The 27102-nt window shown below is 39.1% G+C and overlaps 1 protein-coding gene across 1 annotated transcript in view; it reads right to left on the bottom strand.

Annotated features, from left to right (window-relative positions):
- Window positions 1-3036: 3036 nt before the first annotated feature.
- The window catches only part of LOC118093527 (sodium channel protein type 2 subunit alpha), a 54537-nt gene continuing 30471 nt past the window's right edge, over window positions 3037-27102 (bottom strand). Inside the window, 10 exon segments of the mRNA XM_060280265.1 lie at window positions 3037-4349; window positions 4589-4859; window positions 5521-5625; window positions 7356-7493; window positions 8708-8761; window positions 10771-11052; window positions 13657-13779; window positions 16021-16194; window positions 18086-18240; window positions 19700-19820. Coding sequence (XP_060136248.1) covers window positions 3154-4349; window positions 4589-4859; window positions 5521-5625; window positions 7356-7493; window positions 8708-8761; window positions 10771-11052; window positions 13657-13779; window positions 16021-16194; window positions 18086-18240; window positions 19700-19820 — 2619 coding nt within the window. The 3' untranslated portion in view covers window positions 3037-3153.

Below are 27102 nucleotides of genomic sequence, written 5' to 3'. Positions count from 1 at the left end.
GCATGATTTCATCTTGATGACTACAATAAGAAGTCAACATTTCCTTCAGAACTGGGGTTTCATGGGCTAAATAATATGTAATGGCCACTATTCCATCTTGCTGCAGGAGAGGAAAAGATAGGGAGGCAAGATTCACTCCACTAGTTCTGCTGAAATACAAGCTCCATTTGGCTCTCCCCGAACTAATTCTACTTAAGATGCGCGTTGTAAGAATTTTGTATAGTAAGAAACAGGTCCTGACTTTGCATGTTTTCCTCTTCCCTCATCTTGTTGCCCTTTCGTTTGACGTTTTCTAGATTGTAAACATGTGGGGAAGGGCTCCATTCTCTGTTACTGATTGTATGTAAGCTGTTTGGGGAGTCTTTTTAGCTAAAGAATGGGCTAAAGCCTTTTAAATAAATAAATGCCATGGACAGAACTTTCATACCCACTCTGGCACAATATTCCCGTGGAATCAGCTCACTTATAAAGCTGCAAGTCATCGAATATACCTGCATGCCTGATGCAAACCTGTAAGAGGCAAGAAATGTGAAGTGAAAGTCTGTTTAGCCACTCATAATGAAAATGAGCATGATCCTGTCACAAAGGGCACAGATTCAGAGTCGTATAGTGATGGACTATCCCACTATTCTACGCTCTATGGCTCAGATGAGTATCAGCATAAGGAGTCCATTTTCAGTGACATTCTCATGCCAAATGTGATGTGCTCCGACAACTGTGTTTAAGACTGAAACATCAAAAACCTCACATTTTTATTATATTCGTGAACATCTCTTTAAGGTCAGAATTCTAGCCATCTGAAAATATTTTACAGTAAAAGAAAAAAACAAACAAAACAAAGACAGAACCATTAAGTACAATAAAAAAAATGAAGTCTTTATTCTTTTGGCTCAACTGTAATGTGGCTTACCGTTCTTTATGGTAATAGCATTTTCCTGCATGCAGTTCACCAACACACAAAGTCAACAGTTTCAGTAAAAGGAGGAATTAACATTTAATTTTTGCCTGTGAATGGAATACGGGAAAAGAAAATGTCCTGGTGTGATCAGATATACAAGTTCGCTACTTGGTTCTTGTGGAGGGGGAGAAATTATAATTGTAGAACCGCATATAATATTTAGAAGACTTCTAGTGCAGCATGAATCAACAAGAATAAGAATAGTCTATGTAAACAAACACTGGAAAAGATCAAGGATTTTATGGATAATAAGACTAACTGCTTCTGCAGGCAGTGCTAGGAATTCAAACAAATCTTTCCCACCACATTTCAATTACAAGTTATAGCTATTTGGAAGCAAGTGCATTTTGGACTCCATCTGAAAATTCACATTAAGATGTGTGCAAAAATACAGTACTAATTAAAAAAAAAGGTAACCCAGAAACCTAACATTATCCCCATTCTCTCCTTTCATTATTTTCTACTTTGTGAAGTTCTTCAATTAAAAAGTGCTATGGACAGAAAGTAAGAAACTGCCTGTGACATCGACCTGAAGATCAGTTTTGTTTTGCCATTTATGTACAAAATGCTGAAAAATAAAATTGAATGACATTTGTACACTATTTATATTTTTTCTTAGAAAATCCTAACCATGTATTTGAAAAGATTTAAGCAGTTTGCAACATGATGTGTACAGCTGGCTACACACTGTACAATACTCACTTAAAATTCAAGAGAAGAATAAAGGGCAGAACAAGAAGCTTTTCTTTTCTTTTCTTTTCTTTTTTACCGGATAGCTGAAAACTATTGCTTGATGAAATGAGGAATGATATCTGGTTAAACAATTTGTTTCACTTTTACCACTGACATATGGCTTCCCATATTAGATTTCTGAACAAATCCAAGAAAAATACAGCGGCGAAGGCAAGATAAACAACATGCATCAGTGATAGCCTCCAAACTACTTATAATGGTACAGAATACATCATATTTTCCTGTTCAAGGCTTGCGAACTACAGTTATTGTGGTACATATTTGATGCAATAAATATTGTGCACAGGTCATTATTCCTTTGCTCAAACATGCACCACGGGGTTAAATTAACTATTTACATAGACAGCATTATCTCATTGACACATACAGTGTCAACCTTGCTGAGAGCAGAAGATGGCTAAACAATACTGCAGGAGAAAGCAAAAACAAACTTATAAATGTCAGGTTCTTCTCCCCCCTCTTTTGGATAGTTTAGTGCTCCAGATGAGCACATTTTTGTTTCCTAAAGAACACTTAAAGAAGACCCCCACCCAGTTTCCCCATCCAACTGTAAATTTAGTTAAGTGTGTGTCAACTTGACAACAGAACGGTACATAAAGGGGACAAAAATACTTCTGTCGAGTAACTGTTGAGTTTATGAGACTTACAGGCACATTTAAGAATTGTCAGGATGAGACGTAAAGATGTATACTTTTATTAAGCACCTCAGAATCTGGAGCCATCCTGAAACATGGAAGTATTTAAAACCCTTGTGCAAAGAAGTCTTACTTGTTTCCATGCATGGTCTCTAAGTGCAGCATGCCTTCATGCAAATCACTTCTTCTGTCTGTACAAGAGAATCAGACAGAACAGCTGGTCCTCATGGCCCCCCTTACCCTGAACCCACCCACCCCTGAACATAAAACCCGTTTTACAAAAATAGTCACATATAATAGTAAACAACCTGTGAATTAAAAAAATGACAACCTCACCAACACTGATTTTTGTTGTTGTAAAAATATGGCAAAAGGTGGCAGTTGGAATGCAAACAGTGGATACAGTTATTGTACTTGAGTGTTTTATGTTAAACACACATAAATTCTAGGTTTGCACCTCTTGTACTGGTCCCTACAGTCTGGGTAGCCATTTTTCTTTCCTCTTCAGCAGTGTCAGCTGGTAATGAAAACAGTAGCCTCCTGTCAAAGTAGCCATCCTGTTTTTACACAGCAGCATGGGGATTGACGAGGGGGTCACTGCCTTGTTAATAGGCACTGGCCTTAAGTATATATATAACATTTGTATATATATATATATATTTATAGATATATTTGTGTGTGTGTGTTTGTGTGTGGTGTGCAAAAACAGTCAGTTTGGCATAAACCTCCTCGTGGAGTCCTTTTGAAATAATACTCTATTTTCTCAAGCTGTAAACAATTTGTCACAAAGGGAATCATTCGCTTTGCTCATTTTTTACTGTCCCTGATATCTTTACCTTTATCTTCCTTTTCTGATTTGTCTTTTTCATATTTGTCTTTATCAGGCTTTGTAACGCTATCATAGGAAGGTGGAGAGGTGGTGGAAGGGGTGATATCGTTTTTTTCAGGGGTGGAATTCTCATTCAGCTTATCAATGATCATATCTTCTTTGATAAGAGTGTCATCTCCAGCTTTGATTCGATCCTTACTAAATAGGCAGGACACTTTTTTAACTTTTATCTTTAAGAGGTAGCGCCTGAAGGCTCGCTGAATGATGACAGCAGATACGTCCTCTTGCTTTCGTTTTAATGTGGTTGTAATTGGTTCATAAGAAGCTTTTGAAGGATTGGCTGCCATGAACCGATCTTCCATTTGAACACGAAGGGCATCCATTTCATCACTTTCACCCAAAACACGCTTTGTGAAAGCAAACAAGATGTCAAGGCAGTGGATTCTGTCGCCACTTACCATGGGCAGATCCATTGCAATAAGCTGGACTTTGTTTGGTTTTGGTATTAGAAGGGGAGGATCCAGTGAAGCTGCAAAATCGGAGAGTTTACTAAACTCTATGAATTGAGTTGCATCCGGATCGAACTTTTCCCAAACCTCATAGAACATCTCAAAGTCGTCCTCACTCAAAGGCTCAGCACTTTCTTCTGTAGCAACGCTGAAGTTCTCCAAAATCACAGCAATATACATGTTTACTACAACTAAAAATGATATAATAATGTAGCTAACAAAGAAAAAAATCCCAACGGAAGGATTGCCACAGTCTCCTTTCACTGAACTTCCTGGGTGGTCTTTGTTAGGGTCACAGTCTGGTGGCCCACTGTTGAGAATGGGAGCTAGCAACCCATCCCAGCCAGCAGAGGTGGTGATTTGGAAAAGGCAGATCATGCTGTTGCCAAAAGTTTCAAAGTTGAACATGTCATCAATGCCCACTTCTCTCTTCACGTAGGCAAAGTTGGACATTCCAAATATAGCATAGATGAACATGACCAGGAAAAGGAGGAGGCCGATGTTGAACAAGGCAGGGAGAGACATCATCAAGGCAAAAAGCAGAGTGCGGATCCCTTTAGCACCCTTGATGAGACGCAGGATGCGACCTATCCTGGCAAGTCGGATCACTCGGAACAAGGTGGGTGATACGAAGTATTTCTCAATAATCTCTGCTAGGAACATACCTAAAAACAAAATTTATAAATAGGTTACTTAAAAAGGGAATGCAACATCTAATCTTAACAACATGCTAAAAATTGCAACCCAGAGTTTAAAATGAAAAACGATCTCTACATTATTCAGAAAATTACAATTAGAGATTAATTAAGATATTGAAAAGGTTTCCCCCCATATTTCCCATTAACTTTCCAAAATTTTTATTAAGCACCATTTTAATGTTTTATTGAAATGTAATTTTTCTTACCTACAATGGATAAAATGACAACCACAAAATCAAAAATGTTCCAGCCAATGGTGAAATAATAATAGCGGAGTGAAATCAGTTTCAAGACACATTCTCCGGTGAAAAGGACTATGAAGATCAGATTAATTCGGTATAGATTAGTTTCCATTGTATCAGTTTGGTCATCTGTTTCCACCATCATGGTAACCATATTAAGGCAGATAAGAATCATGATGCTGATGTCAAAGGCTTGTTTTGTTACAAAATCAAAGACCATGCCTTGAAATTTGTTCTGTAGACGAAGAAAACAATGTCTTATTCAAATATCTCATGATTTACACAGTTTACCAGTAGATACCTTGTACGGGACATTTGTAATTCATTCTACGGCAAACTGTTTAAGGTAAAACCAAATTTAGATGCACTAAGGGCGCCATTCCTCAGTATAGTGGGAGCTGCTGAGTGCCTTACAGTCACACCTCTACCATAATGCAACAAGACCCTATGTCACAAAAAGACACGAGTTTTTCCCATGCCAGTATTATCCCTCCTGGGAGGTGGGACAGGACAACACTGGCATGTGAAGGAAGTGTATCAATGGCTGCCCTGTGTGAGCTCTAAATCCTTACCTAAATGGCACAGGAAACATATAGCAGTGCATTTGCGCTGCCTACAGGCTTCCCATGGGCATCTATTATGACAGCAGAAAGATAGATTAGATGGGCCTTTGATCTAATCCAGCAGGGATCCTCTCATGTTCTTAGTTATCTATATACAATATTTCTTCCCCACCTTTCTAGTGCCCACTCAGGGCAGCGCCCAAGAAATACGTTCTTAATCTTGCATTGGATATAATTTTGATTGAGTGTAAATCTGTGTCCCGACTGCATTCCCACTTACTCGGCATTGTTATTTAATATATATATAATGGTTGGAAAATTAATGAGGCTTACTGCTGGCCTTGGTATTGGTTTCTGTGGTTTCTTGGACCCCAGTTTTTTCATTGCATTGTAATATTTCTTCTGCTCTTCTGTCATAAAGATGTCTTGACCTCCAAAGTAAAGGGATGAAACCAAACCTGGTTACAACCGGATACCTCTTTTTTTTTTGTTAAGCAAGCAAACGATTATTATTTTTTGTATCTATTCTTACTTAACAACCAATGCCTTTCATTGGGTCTTGGAGACTTGCAGAGACTTTCAAATAATTCAGTTTATTACGTGTGATGTTCTGAGGAAATTCTATAAAGATTTTCATATTGCATATTGCACATGGTCATCGTGTTGCCTTTGATATTGCTGTTTCATTGGGTCTTGGCATAGGAGAAAGTGCGGATAACTGTTAACAAGGTACAAGGCACAGCCCTTGCTTTCAGAGGTTTATGCGTTGAATGAAAGTAAGTCATACCCAACAACACCAACTGAAGTCAACGGTCCTGATTGCTGAGGTCCAATAATTTCATTAGGTCTACTCTGAGTAAGACTTAGTTGAATACATGTTCCCTAGTCTGGTCCCCCTTCCCTTTGCTATTGTGAGAACTCTGTATGTGCTCACATAGTGAGAACTCTGTATGTGCTCACATAGTAGCCACCCCTTCCAAAAACTGCCCATCCTGGCCCCTTTCTTTTGATCAGAGAAAGGAGGTTAGTGTGCCATTCCCTTTGCGTGAGTCTGCTTTCATCACTGAAGGAACAGTGCTGGGAGTGGAGGCAGTGAAGGGAATCCTCCAAAAAAAAAACCCCAACTTCTGCTCTGGTTGATCTGAGAATGTGGATGCAGCCCTGGTTGCACTGCTCTGTCAAGGCTTACTGCTGACGGCAAGGGATTAAGATTTTGAACCCTAATTTATTAAGTGTTATTAGGTTCAAAATAAGGGTTGCCAAATTATTTTCTAACCAGGCTCTGGTGTATTTAATGGGTTTGCCTACTTTTACTGGTTGTTGCTGCTTCTCTGTGTGCAAAAACTGGCCAAGTTGCAGGGAACCAGGCAGAGGGCCTTCTCGGTGGTGGCGCCCGCCCTGTGGAATGCCCTCCCATCAGATGTCAAAGAGAAAAACAGCTACCAGATTTTTAGAAGACATCTGGAGGCAGCCCTGTTTAGGGAGGCTTTTAATGTTTAATAGATTATTTTATTTCATTTTTCTGTTTAATAGATTATTTTATTTCATTTTTCTGTTGGAAGCCACCCAGAGTGGCTGGGGAAACCCTGCCAGATGGGCGGGATATAAATAATAAATTATTATAATATTATTAGTATCATTGGGTGACATTAGCAAGGGGTGAAGTTAGTTCTCATGCTCTACAATCCCCCAGCTGTTTTCTGCACATTGTAGGGCTGTCAAAAGCATAGGAGCTGCTTTGCCTGGGGATTTTCATTGCAAGCCTTGCCTTTAGAGGTTGGAAAAATAATAAATTCAGCAGAAAGTACACAAAGTCACAAAGTCCCTCCTAAATCTCTATTTTCCTTAAGGCTTTCCTGTGTCTTCAGAAGATGTCCATAAGAAATGTGTACCTCAGATACAGTATATTTCCCCCCTCTGCCTCCCTCATATTATTAGCATTTACTAATATGGTTCAACCGAAGTGAGTGACTTCACTTTGATTATGGATATAGATTTAGGATTTGTTGGAAATGAACATTCTGCACTTTTTTGGGGGGGGAACCTAACCTTATTAAAAAATCTTCTTAAAAAAGACAGTTGCAAATCTTGACGGCAAACACAGCACAACAGACACTGAATCATTATCACTTGACAGTGTGTTCAGAACACAGCAACAGAATACTTATCTTCTTTTTTTGTTGATTAAAATTGTCTATGATGACACCAATAAATAAGTTCAAAGTGAAGAAAGATCCAAAGATGATAAAGATGACAAAGTAAAGATACATATACAGGTTATCCTCATAATGAGGTTGCTTCTCCACCTACAAAGACATTTTAAGGAAACATGCATTAAGCCAACATTTAATATGATTAGCTATTATCCAGGATAATTATTTAGAATTGCCACAGAGCTGCGCTTCCCCAGAATCTATTTTGACTTCATATCTACAAATGGAAAACTCTAAACTGAAATACCGTATTTTGGTACACAACATTGAACCATACATTTATCTTTCTACTCTGAGTTATAATTCAACATTTTCTCTCTCTGCTCCTCCACCTTAGTTCCATTACCTACCTAGATTTCAATCTAGACTTATATGGCTTTTGCTAACTCAGCCATGAAACTTTGTGTGTGAGAGAGACACCTTGGGGAGTCATAGGCTCTTTTTCTAACTCTACCACACAGGGCCGTTGTGAGGGTCAAATGGGAAAGCAAATGGGAGCTGCATTGAGCTCCAGGGAAGACAGGAAGAATATAAATGTAATAAATGAATAAATAAATATTGGTTAAAGGCAATCAAGGTCTACAGAATAATATATTCAGAGAAATACTAGAGAAGATGGCAGGTACACAAAAGGGGAGAGTGGAGAAAAACAAATAAGGAAGGAGCAAATTCCAATTACACTAAGAAATACATGTGAAATTATTGCAGGATGACTTATTTTAAAAATAATAATAATATAAAGCAGGGGTATCCAATGTTGGGCCCTCCAGATGTTATGGAAACCAACTCCCATCAGCCCCAGTCAGCATGACCAATGGCTAGGAATGATGGGAGTTGTAGTCTAAAACACCTGGATGGCACCCCATTGGCACCCCTGATATAAATCTATACTGTCACCCAAGATTTGTTGTTATAAAATTCCAATTTTTGAAATGGTATCTTGCAGCGATTTTTCTGCCCATAGCTGTTCAGCAATGACAATGTATTTGAATATCTACCTCCTAACTCTTAATGAGAACCTTTCAGGCTCATGTATAGTTAAGGATCACATAGAAGACAGACTGATCAGAGAGCGGAAAATAGCAGTTGAGACTGAAGCAGGGAGAATAGGCAAGATAACCAGTAGTGGCTAAGAGACAAATCAGTTGTGGAGACATAACAGCCCTTTGGGGCCTGCAGACAGCAAATTTCAAAATAAAAGGCAGCGGCGGTGGGTGGGGGAACCAACCCTGGGAAATTAGAATCGAAACAATAGTTGTGTGAAATCTGAGTGCAAAAGTGTGCTCATGCCATGGTAGTGCACTTACATTTCGTGAATCCACAGCTGCATACATAATATCCATCCAACCTTTGAAGGTGGCCTGAAAATAGAACACCATTTTTAATGCCTGCACTTCATAAACAATTTGGCAACTGAGGAACAAAAGCATACCATGTATGTATTAGGGACTGATAAATCCCTTCAAAGTGGTCTGGGACAACATCCTATTAATTTCTAGCTGAATTAATAGGATTTAAAATACTTTACAAACTGTACGTTAGGAGTGGGGAATCCGTGGCCTTCCAGATGTTGTTGGACTCCAACTCCCATCAGGGCAGCTTCGTCAATGGTCAGGTATGATGGAGTTGTAGTCCAGCAACATAAATAGATAATGCCATTGGCATGCATTAATAAATGAATGCCTCTGTGTACACAGGTAGGTAGCCATGTTGGTCTGCCGTAGTCGAAACAAAATAAAAAAGTTCCTCCCAGTAGCACCTTAGAGACCAACTAAGTTTGTCATTGGTATGAGCTTTCATGTGCATGCACACTTCTTCAGATACCAAAGCTCACACCAATGACAAACTTAGTTGGTCTCTAAGGTGCTACTGGAAGGAGTTTTTTTTAGTTCGTTCTGTGTACACATTTTACAAATAATCAACTAATACAGAATGTGGCAGCTAGAGTGGTGACTGGGAGCAGCCGCCGAGACCACATAACACCGGTCTTGAAAGATCTACGTTTCCCAGTACGTTTCCGAGCACAGTTCAAAGTGTTGGTGCTGACCTTTAAAGCCCTAAACGGCCTCGGTCCAGTATACCTAAAGGAGCGTCTTCACCCCCATCGTTCTGCCCGGACACTGAGGTCCAGCTCCGAGGGCCTTCTGGCGGTTCCTTCATTGCGAGAAGCCAAGTTGCAGGGAACCAGGCAGAGGGCCTTCTCGGTGGTGGCGCCTGCCCTGTGGAACGCCCTTCCATCCGATGTCAAAAAGGAAAACAGCTACCAGATTTTTAGAAGACATCTGAAGGCAGCCCTGTTTAGGGAGGCTTTTAATGTTTACGAAATTAGTGTATTTTAATGTTTTTGTTGGAAGCCGCCCAGAGTGGCTGGGGAAACCCAGCCAGATGGGCGGGGTATAAGTAATAAATTATCATCATCATCATCATCATCATCATCATAGTTTTATGGAAGATTTGGTTTAGATTTGCACTGGGCTGTGTGCTCCTATGTGTCTATTTCAGATCAAAGTTCAATACTGCCTGGACATAATGTTCTGGTTTCTCAGCAATGTTGCAAATATATGCATTTTGAGCTCAGATAGTCTGCTGGTTCACTGTAGGCAGATTTCCCACTTCAATTTAATGTTAAGCTGTGTTCAGATAGTGCCTTGAAATTTCCATGCAGATGTATTGGGAAGACATAATTTTACCAAATTTTCTTAGGGGGGGGGGAGTTCTCCAACAGGTTCTCGGTGATGGGATTCACCTGTCAGTAGCACAAGCTCTTTCTTTCCCTCCTAAGGTCTCACTGCTGTTGTTTGGTGAAAGTGGTAGCAGCAATTGTAGCAGTAGAAGCATTTGCGTCAGAAGCGTGGCCGCCATTTTCCACCCTTCACTGTGCCCCAGACCTAGTGTCATTCCACGGCACTGTGGTTGGAAAATGGTGTCTGCTGCCAAAAACATAAAAGACATAGAGATCTGCCTTATATCACTGGTCCACCTAGCCAACTAAGAGCTGCTCTTTAGGGTTCCAGACTGGAGACATTCCCAGCCTGACATGAAGATGCCAGGGATGGAAGTAGTGACCTTCTGCAAACAAAGGAGATGCTCTACCACAGAATAAGGGTCTTACCCCTAAAGCTTGAATGAAAAAAATGGTGGAGAATATTTGGAACAAATTTGGCAAAGTGGCCTTCTGTTGTGAAGTGAGAGAATGAGAAAAAGAAAAGAATTTTGGGGGGAAATCACTTCTGAGAAATTTTAGCTTAGTGGGATTTTTCCAGTAAAAAAGAAGAAGACGACAGCATAAAAGAAAGCACGGCTAAACTTTTTTCTTTCTTTATTTTTAAAGAAGTTAACATTAAGAATTCTAGGAATAACAACCACTTACTACTTGAAGCAAAGAGAGGTAACCAAGCCCCACGTTATCAAAGTTGACTTTCACATTTTTCCACCGGGCTGTTTCATTTCTTTCTATGAGCTCTTCACACTGAGTTTGGTTGTCCACTTCATCGATGCTAAACATGTCCCCAGTTGTGGTATTGATGCAGTGGTAGAACTTGCCAGCAAAGAGATTGACTCCCATAATGCTGAAGATTAACCAGAATATAAGACATACGAGAAGCACATTCATGATCGATGGAATCGCTCCCAGGAGGGCATTCACCACCACCTATAAAACAAATGGCACCGTAGAAAGAAAGTTTGACTGTATAACTGCAAAAAAAGAAGATGCTTTATCAACGTAGGATGAGGATTTCTGAAATGAATTTTAAAAACTTCTGAAACCTTCGTTACACATGTGCCCTCCATTACTCATGGAAGAACTCAAATGTAAGTAAGATAAAAACCAAAGAAAGCAAGGAAGTGTAATACAAAGGGGGTGGGGGAACCTGGGTTGCCAGTCCAACCATATGAACTAAGAAACAGAACGAAAGGAGAGAAGTGTCAACTACAGATAACCAATGTTACCAAACATAGGAGCAATACAGAGTTTGTATTTTCCAAACAAATAAAGAGCACATCATGTAGAAAAATAAAGGCAGCAAAACATCTCATGAAAGCCAACGTTTGCAATTTGGTGAGGGAAGAGATTTTTGTGCATCTAATTTTGACAGTGATGCCTTTTTTCTGCTTTCAAATGGGGCATTTTGTGTAATGCCATACCTCTACAGCAGACATTTTGAGACCATTGCTCACAGTGATTTCTTAAAAGTTCAAATTAGCCTCAAAGGGTTAGCAAACCCTGGTCTAGGCCACTTAGAGCACCATACTCCAACACACAGTTGAGGTCATAGGTCAGAAGAAATGGCTTTCAAGGAAGTTCGAGTTTTAACACTTCTGAAAATGAAGTAGCCCCTCGCTTTGGCATTTCTTCTCAGAATAGATCACTTTTGCCATGTGCTTCATAGAAATCTCTGCAGGCAGCTGAGAAGGATAGTCATTGTGCTATAGACAAGCAGTAGAAGTATATGAAGTATAGTTTTGCAGCCTGGTTAACATGTTACCCTGGTAACATAGTTAGCAAGGAAAACACTTCTGTGCGGCTGGAGCTCGTAACATATGCAGGCTGCAGCCACGCTAGTCATTTAAGACACTTGGTTATCATCTGCACCAGTGCCAATAGTGCAAATCAGAGTTGTAGAATTGGAAGGCGAAAGAATGGCTCAATGTGAGTGACCCACGTGGCTCCAGTTGGCAAACGATAAATTCTGCTTCATTTTTAATTTTGGTAAGCACCCAACAGCCAGCATTTAATATAGGACTGTTTTGTTTAGCACACTTTTATTTCATTTTCATACTCTCTTAAAAATAGGGTTACCCATCTTCTTTTTAAAAACGGTGATAAATAAATAAATCCATATGTACACAGACAGACAAATGAAAGTATTATTACACGGTGTAGTAGACAGCTGGCTTCAAGGCACAGGCAGTGCAGAGTCTGTGGGAAATATGTCTCTCCTTTAGCTGCATGATCGGTCATATTATTCCCTCCATTACTGCTGCATTTCAAAAGCTGACCTACATTCCCCCTTTCTGAGTCCTGCAGCAACACCACTCCCTTGTGGTATGAATCCTTTGACAAGCTCAAAACATGGTGCCAGAGATATGCTATCATCTGCCAGCATGAAATGTGGAGTGTGGGGCTCCAGAGATAAGTGGCAGTCGAGGAGGCAAAAGGCATGCCGATTACTTTAAATTTAGGGGGCCATGTCCAATGTAGAATAGCACACACATGTTGGATATTTCTATTTCTATTATTATTATTATTTTCTGTTTTGAATATTGATGTTTTATTCTGTTTTTAATATTCTGTTGGGAGCCGCCCAGAGTGAAACCCCGCCAGATGGGCGGGGTATAAATACTAAATTATTATTATTATTTTTAAACAGAAGGCTGGTGCAGTTATTTTCTTTTGGATGTTAAAAAACATTCTGATGTACATTATCAAAATGTTAAAGGTTTCAGAAAAGGAATGTAAACATTCAGTTTAAATACAAGAAAGCTATGGATGATTTCTTCCTCCTTTTGGCACTCTTGGGATTTTGTCATTCTCAATCATTGGGTGTTATCTGTAAATTTGGATACCGCAACCGGATTCCAGCTCTTTGGAAGCCTCACTGCTTACAACCCACCATTATGAAAGCTTCTGTTTCCACCTTCTGATTTCTAATAGATATTGATTTGTAAGAGGACCTACCAGGTGATCCCATGACTGTTAAGATTTGATGGAACAAACTCCTTATTGAGTTCCTCCCAATATGTATTATTAATACATATGTATTATGTGTTATGTAATATGCATTAATACATGTGCCTGCAAATCATATGCGTGTGCACATGCATTTAGATGCGTCAGGGTAAGAATACCAGATACTTAAAACCAAGCTATTAAAATATAATCTAGAAGTTGACAATTCAGAGCTGATTAAAAAATATGGAAAGTAAAATAATACAAGAGAGGAACTGAAGTTTAGCTTTTTTTAAAAAAAATAAACTATTTAAAAGGAATTAGTGATATATTAATTAGTGACATTTATATAGTCTATTCCAAATGTGCAAACATTAGCTGAGTTTATGTTGCAAGATCCTGGCCGGTAGGCTGGTATTCTTTTTCTCAAGTTGCACAGAGGCTGAGAGAGAAAGCTGCTTGCTGGACTCTGTAAAGTCCTGGATTTCTACCGAAAACCTTGCTGCTCGTATTCTTAATATGCCATCCAGAAGATGATCATGATAGCTTTGTATGTTAAGTTAAGCTCTTTCCATGTTTTCTTACCCTCATTCCTTCAAATCGTGATAAGGCTCTTAGGGGTCTCAAAGCTCTTAAAGTCCTCAGTGATTTAATGGCGCCAAGTTCAGAGTAGCCCAAGGCATTAGCTGTTAAGCTAACTAAAGAGACCTGCACACATGAAGAAAAAAGAAATTAACTTGTAAGCTATATAACATATATAAGACTCAGCACATACTTTTTCTATAACTTTGCAGAGATCAATTCAGTCATTCACTGTAGCAGAACAAATGGCTCAAAGGGCACCTCATGATAAAATGGACACAAAGGTAAATGCTTTAGTTATTCTCAGTATAGAAGAGTTTGAAAAAGAATTTTGCCTTGGCCCAGCTAGTGAATTTAAACAGGTTATCTGCCACTATGCAATGGCAGACCCACCAAGTGTCCCGATTTTCTAGGGATGTCCTTGATTTAGATTTAGAGAAGCCATCCTGGTTTCTGATTTAATCCTGCCCAGAATGTCCGACTTTCCCTTAGGATGCCCCAATTTTCATTGGAGAAACGTTGGAAGGTATGGAGTTATCCAAACCCCGAGCCGTCCGAAGGCAATCCTGTATAGGGATTTTTTAAAAAAATGTTTAACATTTTATTATGTTTTTTATATATGTTGGAAGCTGCCCAGAGTGACTGTGGCAACCCAGTAAAATGTGTGGGGTATAAATAGTAAAATTATCATTACAGACGCCCGTATTTTCATCGGAGAAATGTTGGAGGAACATATGCAATGGAACATATTTCGGCATTTCAAAGGTGTCTTGTGTGGAGGAAGGGTAAAGGCACGCACACTGTTTCTACAAAGTGAACAGCTTCTTCTGGATTGAGGGAAAGTGCTTCTACATAATTCAATTTTAGACTGTGCAATGCTAATGCCGTGTTTAAGAAGAGGTGCAAGACCATGCTTAAAATGCCTGCCACTTGTTCCAGGGCATAATTTTCAAACCCTGAATTATGCATGTAGTTGTTTGCGTTCAGGTGTAAGACGAAGTAGAAGCACGTGTCTTTTGAACTGGGATGTTATGTCAGTTTATGCAAATTGCTGCCATCAGCTTGTTGCAATGGGGTTTACCGCAGTGTTTTCTAACCAAATCCGCCTTCTTGCACCAATCACACAACAGGGCCTCCGTGTGTTGAAGTGGATGCAAAGCCCTGCTGCTGGCCCTGGCCTAAACATTGTGCAGCTTCCCCAGCCCCACCTGCAACTTCCACATGTTGAGTATGGACAACTGCAAAAGGGGAGTTTTCATACGTAGATACCTATGCATATAGGCTTCCATCAGATCAGGGCACCCATGGCATCAGGGTTCTCAATCCATGGAAGACTAAGTGTGTAGGTGTCCCTGTTGTATAGATCCATGTTGAGCACAATCCAGAGTTTCACCATGCACAACTTTACCATGGATTCCAAAACATAGTGCCAAAAGGTGCGTGTACACAGAATGCTAGTAGATGGATCTGGATCTAACTTTGTACCATGCCATTACAGTGGAACCTCGGTTTATGAACACCTCGGTTTATGAATTTTCGGTTTACGAACGCCGCGGACCCATCTGGAACGGATTAATTCACTTTCAATGGGAAAGTTCGCTTCAGTTTATGAACGTTTCAGTTTATGAACAGACTTCCGGAACCAATTACACCCATGCTTCGGGTTAAGTACGCTTCAGGTTGAGTACTCCGCTGACCCGTCTGGAACGGATTAATCCACTTTCCATTAATTTCATTGGGAAAGTTCACTTCAGTTTATGAATGCTTCAGTTTAAGTACTCTGCGGACCGTCTGGAACAGATTAATCCACTTTCCATTACTTTCAATGGGAAAGTTCGCTTCAGTTTATGAACGCTTCAGTTTATGAACAGACTTCCGGAACCAATTGTGTTCATAAACCAAGGTACCACTGTACAGGCAGATATAGATTTCATTATCTCTGAAGTTTTTCTTAATGACATGGGGAAGGACACATTTTTTTATTATTAAATTCATATAGCAATTTCTTTTGTTTAACTTGTAATTCAGCTTGTACTAGTTTGGAGTGGTTTCGCCAATGCTGCAGTACGCAAATAATTACCCCAACCACTACCCACACTACTAAGGCCCAAATGGCTATTTCCTGGAAGTAATTACACCCCTGGTTTCTGCAACCAGTAGCCAGCCACACTGCTTTTGTTCACATTATACCATCCTTTTATGGAATTCTGGATTAAAGTTACTCGTGATTCTCGCAAATGTGTTCACTTTACCCCACATTTCATGAAAAAATAATAAATCCATGGCACAGTAACTGTAGTTAATTCACCATAACTCGTTTTCATAAAGGTAGATTGCATATTCAGCTCCTAGAAAAAGAATACGTACATCAACAATGAGGAAATCCAGCCAGCACCAGGCATTGGTGAAATACATTTGAAAGCCATAGGCCACCCACTTCAGAAGCATTTCCAGAATGAAGATGTATGTGAAGACCTTGTCAGCATACTCCAGCATGGTCTTGATAGTCTTGCGCTGTTCAATATATATGTCTTCAAAAGCCTGTAAACAAATACACAAACATACACACACACAAACACACACATTTGATGGATTTTAGTTTGACATTACTTTTTGAAATATTTGTGTTTCCCTTTCTAGTATTTGAAACTTCAGTCCCCTCTTCCTCTCTGTTGTTTGACATTCATGGGGGAAGGAACGAAAACATGCTTTGCACACAGTAGGACCAAGTTACAATGTTTAGGTAGCAAGTAATGGGTCTTTTTGAGACCCTGGAGAGCTGCTACCAGCCACAGTAGAAAATATTGGGCTACATGGACACAGGTTAATCTTCCAAAGCATCTCCCCGTGTTCCTTTCCTCCATTCTGCAGAATTATTATTATTCAGCAGTTAAGAGTCACATTGTTGGAGAGGACCTTGTGGGATCTCTAGCGCAACACCTGTGCAATGCACAAAATCTAGAGCTGGAACGTTCCAAACTGATTGCTGTCCCATTTCCATTGTTGAACTTCTTATCATTAAGAAGTTTCTCCTAATGTTCAACCAAAGTCTTCTGTGACTTTAGCCTCTTATATGAGACCACCCTTCAAGAATTTGGGTGAAGTACTACTATGGTATGTTTCCTCTTTAAAATAAATGTACCCAGTTCTTTCGGCTTTTTCTCATAGTACTTGTTTTCCATGCCCTTGACCATCTTCATTGCCCTTCTCCGAACATCTTGTTTTGCCTACATTCTTCTTAAAGTACAGCACCCATATCTACACATAATGTTCCAGATAAGTACTATTGAGGAATAAAGTGGAACAGAAAATGTCTGTTGGAACTCTTGTGTTCCCAGATACACCTGCCTGGTATGATGTCAAGACTTCTTTCAGTTCATGTCAACAGATTCTAGCAGAAATAATAATAATAATAATAATAATAATAATAATAATAATAATAATATTTATACCCCACCCATATGGCTGGGTTTTCCCCGCTCCTTCTTCCCATATCTTCATGTTACTTGGCCCACTTTGCCTTTCTTATTCTATGTGCTACCCTAATCCAACTTCTGCTGTCAGTGGACAGTGTAGCCTTGACTCATTGATAGTGATGGTGTAAAGCTATCCATAAATAGCCCAGGCATTGGAAGAAGAAAAGAGAAGAGTTTGGATTTGATATCCCGATTTATCACTACCCGAAGGAGTCTCAAAGCGGCTAACAATCTCCTTTCCCCTCCTCCCCCACAACAGACACCCTGTGAGGTGGGTGGGGCTGAGAGACTTCAAAGAAGTGTGACTAGCCCAAGGTCACCCAGCAGCTGCATGTGGAGGAGCGGAGACGCGAACCTGGTTCCCCAGATTACAAGTCTACCGCTCTTAACCACTACACCACACTGGCTCTCCATTGGCTTTGAAAGAAGGTATAAACATTGGAAACAATGGACATGAAATAAACCAAGGAGATCAGGTGAAAAACAGGGGCACCAACTTGGGCCTTAGATTATGGGTGCCGAATGGCACCTGCAACATAATGTCGTAACAGGCAGAGCCTTGGACGTTGCTTCTGAGGTCTTGCAGGGTCTTGGAGGCCACGTATGCTGCCTTACAAGACCTCCAACGTTGCCTCGGAGGTCATGTTGGAGCCCTGTGGTGTGGGTGCCGAGCACCCAATTATTATTATTATTATTATTATTATTATTATTATTATTATTATTATTATTATTTTGTGGGTGCTAGGGCCCTGAAAGGGTCCCCTATAGTTGGCACCAGTAGTGAAAACTAACTCAGTCTCCTGAACATGAATCTTTCCTCCCTTCTGCCTTGCCAGTGTGTGAACGCAGGAGAGCGCTGGGAAAGGTGGTTATTCCATCTTTGGTCACCCTCCCCTGACACAACTCTATGGATTGCTCTCTAAGGTTCTGTGGTAAAGAACAGTTTTCAAAATTACCAGAGCACCACTGCTGAGAAGAATCATGAAGACAATAAAAGTCTCAAACCAATTATGTTCTACTATTTTGTAGCAGGTCTTCCGAAGATTCCACCATAGTTTTCCTTTCCCATCTTCTACGCTGACTTGGCAGCACTTGAATTTCCGAACACAGCCTGGCAAAATACGGCAGGAGGATGTGACAAACAAGAGTAGCATAGTAAGTTATTCTGAAGCTACAGTTAATTAACAACATTTTCTATGGTCAGTCTTGAGTAGAATATATTCTATACTAAAATACAGTCCTAAAATAGTTTGTCCATTAAAATTAAAACTCACTCTAGTCGGCTCAGTTGTTTGGGGAGGGGGGTGGGGGAAGGAAGATAGGTCAGCTTAATCTATTTTACATGCCATGAAATCTCCAAATGGATCCCATTTGGAACAGATCTACTTATTTCACTGTACAGTGGTACCTCGACTTATGAAGACAATCCGTTCCGTGGCCATCTTCCTAAATCGAAGTCTTCGGTTGTCAAAGCGCCCATTCTGCGCATGCGCAAAGCGCGATTTTGCACTTCTGTGCATGCGCCGAAGTCGAAACCTTCAGAAGTCGAGTCGTTCGGATGTCGAGGTACCACTGTATACTAATACAATATGTACATTGTGTCCCGATACAATACAATTTTTGAGTGTGGGTTTTGAATGGCACCATTCACTCGCAAGAGCGAGGCATCAGCAGGGTAGGAAGAACCCTAAAGTCTGCAGAACCCTACAGTCTGCAGAAGTACAATTTCTGACTTCCGGTTTGCTGCCATCACCAAAAGGCGGGGATTGCCTCGGGTTCCGAGGCCCCTAGCGCTACGGTTTTTATTTTTTATTTTTTGTTGTTTTCTTGTATTGGCTATGTAAAATTATTTTTCTTTTATTTTGTATGAAAAAACTTTTCAATAAATTTTTTTTTAAAAAAAACCCCAGTACAATTTCTTTTAAGAAAAAGGGCAGCCCGATGAGAAGGACTGAGCATACTCAAGTGGCTACAGAATACTGGCTGACAATTTGAGGCTGAGAAATGCAACTGTGCATCTTGAAAGAAGACATGACTGGCTTGCTGGCTGGCACCCTGACTAGAAGCACACTACAGCCTGCAGCATTTCGTTTCTCGTGACGTATAAAGCAATTTGTGTTCCTGTTTGTGCTCTGTATAATAAGCCTGATTACGTTGGAATGAAACACACACAACTCTTCTTCGTTTAGAATAAGCTAACAGTGTGCAGTTGGGAAGCAGCGTCAGAAGATTAATTCTTCCCACAAATTTTTTTTGCCTCCACAGAACTCCGTAAGTGTGAAATCAAAAATCAAAAACACACAAAGCATAAATGTATATTAACTTGGATTTTTTTTTCCTAGGAAACTTTTTTTGTAAGCTGGATGTGAGAAATTTGTCAAATATTCATAGGATTGCTGGGTCACAAGAAGCAACTCTGGGTAACAGACCAACAGTGTTTACCTTGGAAGCAAAGGCTGGATCTGAAGTTGTGCACAACACAACTTATTATCAATGCTAGCATAACAGGGCAGGAATACAGATAAGCAAAAACAAAATGCCCCACAAAACAAAGTTTTTATATTCCTCACCTTCTGTAAAACAGGCGCGTGGTTCAAGGGATTCTTCTGGTTCGGCTTCAGGTTGCTCTCCAACTAGGGGAACTCCAACGTCAACTGTGCTGCCTTCCGATGAACTAGATGCATTTAGCTTCTGCAAATAAAAGCCCCATGTGAAACTGTTAATTACCATTCTATTTGTTATAGGACTGGGTTTCACTTAATGCATTCCAAAATGCTCTCTGTGTAATTAAGAGCTCTCAAATGAAGAGCAGAACTGCAGAGGCCAGTTTGCTTTCCTGTATGTGAAACCATAAGTATTATTAACCGCATCAAACGGGGGGTTCCGCCCCCCCCCCATGATGGAAGGGTTTCGGTATATTCATAGAAGGAACCACCATTTTGAACCAATTTGCTAAGAAACTAAGCCACATACTGAACTGACAGTTCTGAAGTAACACTAATTGGTAAGATAGAGATATAGAGAGAGCGAGAGAGCACCGTGAATTGCAGCATTCTCCCCAAGTTACAGCAAAAACCGAAGGAAGCATTTTCATGTCAGATGCAGGTACGGTATGCATATGATGCAAACCATGCTTAACCCTTTACTTCCTGTTGACATGAAAAGACAAATTATCAGTGTATAAGTACTTCTATTTTTCTGAGGTTTCAGAAAGGAAAGCAGCGTATTAATTCCAGAGCAGGAGCCATTATTTCGCATTCTCTTTTGCCAATGCACTTGCACAGCTGAGTGTGCATTTTTTTCAACTACTTTTTATTCTTGCATGGTACACATATGTGTCCTCTTTAGTATTTAGATAACCGCGTGTAATTTTTACGACAGCAAAGAAAACACATTTTTTTAAAAATGCTATTTTTGGAGGGGAAGAGATTACGTCCATAATGAAAAGTGATGACATCCAAACTTCCAACTGGTTTCCTGATGTGATTAAGGAAAGCTAGCAGGCTGCTGCACTGGCAGCAGTAGACAAATATGAGTACCATAGTGAATAAAAGTAGAGCTGATAATCGCATTCTGTAGCATTCTACAATGTTATTACCATGGCAGTGTATAACATCAGTAAATGGCTGCATTGGTAAGTAACTATCTTTATGTGGGGAATGATGTAAGCAGATGGTGAATAACGCATACTGGTGTCAATGTACTATTATAAAAAGATCATTCTTTACATAATAATAATAATTTTAAAAAGCTGTCGGCATTATTCATCGGAATCAAGCTTTTTCACGAACTCTTAACCAGCTAAAATATTAGTTTGATAAAGAAAGTATTTTACCAGTTTTGCAGTGTTCCAGTTTGAATTTTATTTAAGCACCAGAAAGAATTGGTTACCATTCTGAACTTATTAAAAAAAGGCCTCAGATTATCTTCAAGCTGTTTCTACCAATCAGCCCTTTCTAGTCTATTTTCTGGTGGTTTGACTAACTTCTGGATCAATAAAATTACTTTGTTTCAGAAGACTATTTGGCATTTCATGGGTTTTAAAAATTGATTTCTAGGAGGTATGAACAGGTTCTATTGATTTCATCAGAATATAATTTATAATCTGCTCTCTGTTTTGTATATATATATATATATATATATATATATATATATATATATATATATATCTGTGTAATGGTACTTGCAGGGAGAGGGGCAACAGAATTAGATTCAAGATAATCTTTTTGTTCATCTGAGTCCCTTGTTTTTATAAGAAACAAAAACTGTTGTTGTTAGTTTTACACTTCCAGAAGAAACACACATTTAATTTTTAATGCACTTTAATGTCAATAAACAAAATAAAGGTCAACAGGGAACGAATGCTATCCCCATGTACACTAGCTGTATAGAACCATATAAAACAACATAATATTCACACAAGTATAGTATAAGGGGACTGCAAGCATTGCACTCTTGTTCAATGACAAAAGAACGTTTCTGATAATAGAAAAATAGTAACCACACCATCCAAAATTAGAATAGGCTATCTCAGGACAGTACTTCCAACATACCTGTTTTTCTCAGAACAATAAAACCTGGGATTAATCATTTACCAATAATAATCTTACTAATACTGACCAGTAAACAGCTTCCTGATAGTATGACCTTAGCCACCTTGTAGCAAAATGCATATTGTGGCATTTTATCAAGCAGGGAGCAAGGGATCAATGTTGGGAAAGTCCAGCACATTATTGAGTGCAGCTTCAAAGGATCTATTTTGTACTTAGGAACAACTGGTGTACAATATCATTTATGAAGTGCAAATGTATATAAATCACAACTCTTTGCCACAAAGAGAAAAACAGTTGCAGGGAATTCACTGCAACAGTATTCCTTGATATCCAGCCATCTATCCTAAGTGGAGACTAGAAAAGGCTTTGGCTAAGCACTGTTTTATAGAAATGGCCACAAATCATAAATTGCACTATATTCTGCTTACAGATTGGTACAAAGTATATGCTCAGAAATGAAGTTTAATCAAAATCAAAGGGAAGGGCTTCCAGGTAAAGATGTTCAGGCTCAGGTACTTTACATAGTGCAGCAATGCATACCTAAATCCCAAGAAATCCAGTAGCATATAAGTACAATGTATATCAGATGCACAAATAGATTTTTGGTACACACTGACTGCCCCGTTCATTCCAATTGATGGGCTTAGTCCATCTGCACATGGAACGCACATGCAGATCATGTTGCAATGAATTCTGAGGTCGATGCACATGTGGAGCTTCTATACATAAATGGAGCTCCTGTGCTTATAAACCAACGATAGACTGAATCGTAGACAGCTATCATACGTAATCTATGCGAATCACGCTTAGTCAATACATGTATATAGAACCATAACATCCTATTTTTTTAATAGTTTGAAATTGTAAAATACTGTATTTTGCTTGCATCATTCCAAACTGCAGAGGTGGGGTTTTTTTTTAGCATTAATGCTGCAGAATTAGCAGAGCAAAAAGCAAAAATGCAAACCAAAGTCATGATGAGTCTATTCAGAAAATAAAGAGAAATCTTTAGGTTGTTCTTTTTTTTTCCTTGGAAGAAAAAAAATGTTTAGTAACTTATATGTATTGCATTGTGAGCAGTGAAGTCCAAAGAATAAAAAAGTACAAATCTCAGTCTTTTTTCAATCCTTGGAATTATGTGTAGTTCATTCATCAAATTAGTATATTAGACATTTCACATGCAAACACAATGATCAGGCAAAAGTCTAGGATACCATTATCCGAAACGCAAACAGCCACTTTACATTCATCTTGGTTGAGGTACAAGTCTACATTTCATGAATTGTAAATTAAACCTTTCAGGTTTCTTCTCAGTGAGAAATTGGCATGTTTCTTGCAACATGCTGTAATAATAATAACAATCATATTAGTTAACTGAGCCTGAAGTGGACACTGTGCAGTACCCAAGCAACTCAGAAAGAGAAAACATCCCAGGTTCGCGAAATTTGTTTGCCTTATTCAAAGATATCTGAAGGCAGCCTTATCTAGGGAAGTTTTTAATGTCTGATGTTTTATTGTATTTTTAATATTGTGTTGGAAGCCGCCCAGAGTGGCTGGGGAAACCTAGCCAGATGGGCGGGGTATAAACAATAAATTATTATTATTATTATTATTATTATTATTATTATTATTATTATTATTATTATTATTATATCATTTATGCTTAAAACCAGAGTGTGACATCTGCCCATATGATGAGGCAAGCCTGGGATTGTCGGGGGTCAGGATTGGGGGAGTGTGTGTTAAAAGTAAGAGAGGCACATTCAGAGATTTATACAGTGCACACTGGTTATGTTGGAAGCACTCTCTTTACATCTGCCCATTTTGAATCTCCAGTACTTCAAAAGGAAAGTTTTTGATAAGGCGTTAAATACATTCAGTACACACTGACAGAGCCAAAAATTATAGGCAAGTCATTAAGAGTTTTCATTCCTGAGTTGCTCTACATTGTGGCACCTTTGGCTATATAGAAATAATGGTTTATATAAAAAATCATTCCTTATTTTATTTATTTATTTGCTACCTTTCCTCCTAAAGAAGCCCAGCCAGCCCTTATGTAGCAATGTGGCAGAGCTGAACTGCAACGTCACTTGTCTTTTGAGGATGTGCATTATGAATATACACAGGGAATATCACGCGGTTAATTTGCCAGTTTCTAAAAGGGACATCTTCCAGATTTTAGGTAGAAGGGTCTGATTGACTGAACTTGAATTGATTAAAAATTAAGAGAGTGTAATAGGGCACATAGTAGCACCTCTTGAAAGGAAATATACTATTTTGTGTTGGTGGTGCCCAAAAGGTCACAAGTGTTGAGTTGAGCTGTAGAATGAAATAAATCCAGTTTCACTAAAGGTACATCAGACTGGAAGGAACAGATGTTGTAATTGTTGTTCCCATTGCTTTTATGTACATTTGCCCATTTTCTGGGCAAGAAGCCCAGGAGGATGAACACTGCAGTATATACTTCTGAGTAAGCATGCATTGCACAGTACTTTTCTGCCCCATCTTTCTATCTTTGCAATATAGGACATCAGACAAACATAAAGCAAGATTCCGTCCTGCCCCCAAACAATATGCTATGGAAAGTATGCCACAATTTAAAGGATGGCTAATTTATTAGAGTTCAGATACTGTACAAACCTTAATATTCTGGGTATTTTTTTTTGGTGGGGGGAGCATCTTAGATGCATCAGAAGGTATGCTGCTAACAGAACAAATAAGCACAATCTAGCAACATTCTAAAATGGTTTTGGTTCTGAATGCCTCCTGCTTTTAATATACCAAAAAGGTTTACAAATGTGAAGAAGTTTGGCGGTACTGTTATTCGTGTACACACCTGATCTGCTGGTAGCTGTATCATGGTTTCATACAGTAATAATACGATAACAAAAAAGTAGGGTGGGCAGATCCACACTGGCCCTTTCATAGTTGGGTAGAAGAGGGGATTTCAGCAGGTTGTTATGCAAGCCACACTGCTGAAATTCCCTCTTCTAAACAATTATTAAAGATATAGGCATCTGGTCTCCATTTTCATCTAACCATGCTAAAGGGAACTGCTTTTTTAATTATAAAATTGACACTAAAATAATAAATAAGTACTGTATAGTCAACGTAGAATTATTTCAGGATGCAACAAAAAAACAAGACTATTTAATTATGCTCTTAATAAGAGTGTTTTGGACAATAACAACTGCGCATGAACAATTTGCATCAATTTACATAACTTGCATGCTCCTTTGAAATGTAAGCATTATTTTTTTTGAAAAAAGGAAAACTACTAAGCAGAGCATCTGCAAATGATCTCAATATCTTATTTTAATTAAAACTGATTTTCAAAACCTGCCATGCTATGGAAATTAAGAGAAAGAGGTGGAGGGAGCTATTAAAGGAATGGTAGGAGAAGGCAAACACATACAAATTGATTTAAAATGATTTGGGCTTATCATTTACCTACAGAGCAAAATCCCCTTAAATTGAGGGAAGTCATGATTTCTTAATTTGCAACAAACCTTTTTGCATACAAGTGGCACAGACACCAATATTCGGCAACAGCAATCAGCAACACACTTATGCATGTTGCTTCACTGTAGTGAATGAAAGAGGGGGAAGGAAAATCACATCCAGCAGGCAATGCTTGTGGCAGGATACGTGCCACCCCATTTGCATGCTTTTCAGGTCCTGTTTTACATAGCTGCAAAGTAGTCCACCCATTTTTTCCAATGCTTATTATTCCCAAGACTGGGACACATGTTTAAAGGGCCAAACTATATGTCATGTGTAGTTTGGCATTGTGTAAATCATAAAAAATTTTAAAATAGCATACATAGGATGGATCAGTATCTGGACTATGGTGAGGTTTTTCACTTTTGCTTTTTTAAAAACATTTTTTTAAAAATTAAAAATTGCCCCCTTCTGAAACTATTATTTCTGATCAGACTTCCCTCCAGATGAAAATAGCACCTGGTGGAGGGGTTTTTGTGTGTGTGTGTGCTTGCAGCTGCAGGGTGGGTGTTGTTTAACCTGCAGCAGTAGTGTTTTGCTAGTCGATTTCCCCCCACATTTCGTTTTGCGTGAGTTTCGAAAAGTTGCTGAAGTGTTATCTGTTTGTATTCGTTGTACAGCTTAATGGCAGGCTATAAGGTCACACACGCGTTTTAGCTTGCAAAAAAAAAGCGCTAGTTATTTTCATTATAAACTCAGAAATCATGCACACCACCCAGCAACATTAATTGTAAGTACAGTAGTATAAAAATACCCCTTGGCTTGATTAAGACAGGGGTGGGGAACCTCAGACCCAGGTGCGAAATGCAGCCCTCTAGGATTCCCTTTTGGGCCCTTGGTGCCATCCTCATGCCATGTCTCTGCCCAGGCTGGCCAGAAATCCTCACCCACCAGTGGCCTCTGTCTTCCATCAAGTTTCCTTTGAGATAATGTGACCTGCAGGATGAAAAGGTTCCTCACCCTTGGATTAAGCAATTAATCCCTTTGTTATGCCCAACATACTTCATCTCCCAGTTATACCTAGTGAAACAAATGCTTTTCAGGTTGAACAAGTCGCATGCATTTCTACTACTTCTTTTTCTTCTTGCTATAAAATTGCAGGATACTAACTGGAGTCTGAATCCCTACAAATGTTGGAGTTGCCAATCCTGCCTGCCCATACTGTGATGCGAGTCACCTGACTTGGCAGAGAGCAGCCGTGTAGCTTTCTAACATTGCAATGGATGGGGGGAAAGGAAGATGGCTGAGTAGCATGCAAGCCAATCCATATCCAGTTAAAAGGTGATCATATAGAGGTAGAACAACTTGCTTAGGTAACCTGTGCAAAATTGATGCTGCTCGTTGCTCTGCCTGGTAAAAACAAAAAGCACCAGACCTGCATTCTTGAATGATCCAGCTTGATTTTAATCCTGCGAGAAGTAAGAATGGTAGGACATGAAGTTTATAAAACAGTATCTCTGCTTTTGATTTTGGATTATTATTTTTATGTATGACTTGGCTTACAGGTATTAACTGCACATCATCTAAAACAACACAGGAAAAAGGTGTACTCATTGCCTTAATAGAAATGTCCCTCGAAATCATGCACTGTTAGATGTTTCTAGAATTTGATTACAATGTACAGAAGTAAATTAGAAGCTGGGTCCTAAAACAGAGGAGATGCCTGGACTTGCTGGACTGGATTTTCAAATCACAAACCTGAAATTAGTTTCAAAGTCAAACACAAAGCTGGAACATTCACAAATACCTTTGGGATGGAACCTTCCTGTTTTCATTTAACATAACTATGACATAGTTTTACCAAAGTTAATACAGTAAATAAATATCTTCTAAAATTTCTTAATCCTAACAAATACATTATAACACATCCGGATGCCTAGAATTCGATTTTTTTTTTAAAAAAATCATCTTAAATGACA

Source organism: Zootoca vivipara, chromosome 1 (genome assembly GCF_963506605.1).
Source record: "Zootoca vivipara chromosome 1, rZooViv1.1, whole genome shotgun sequence".
NCBI classification, from domain to species: domain Eukaryota; kingdom Metazoa; phylum Chordata; class Lepidosauria; order Squamata; family Lacertidae; genus Zootoca; species Zootoca vivipara.
Note: the sequence above shows the minus strand (reverse complement) of the source record. Positions and strands in the feature narration are given on the sequence as shown.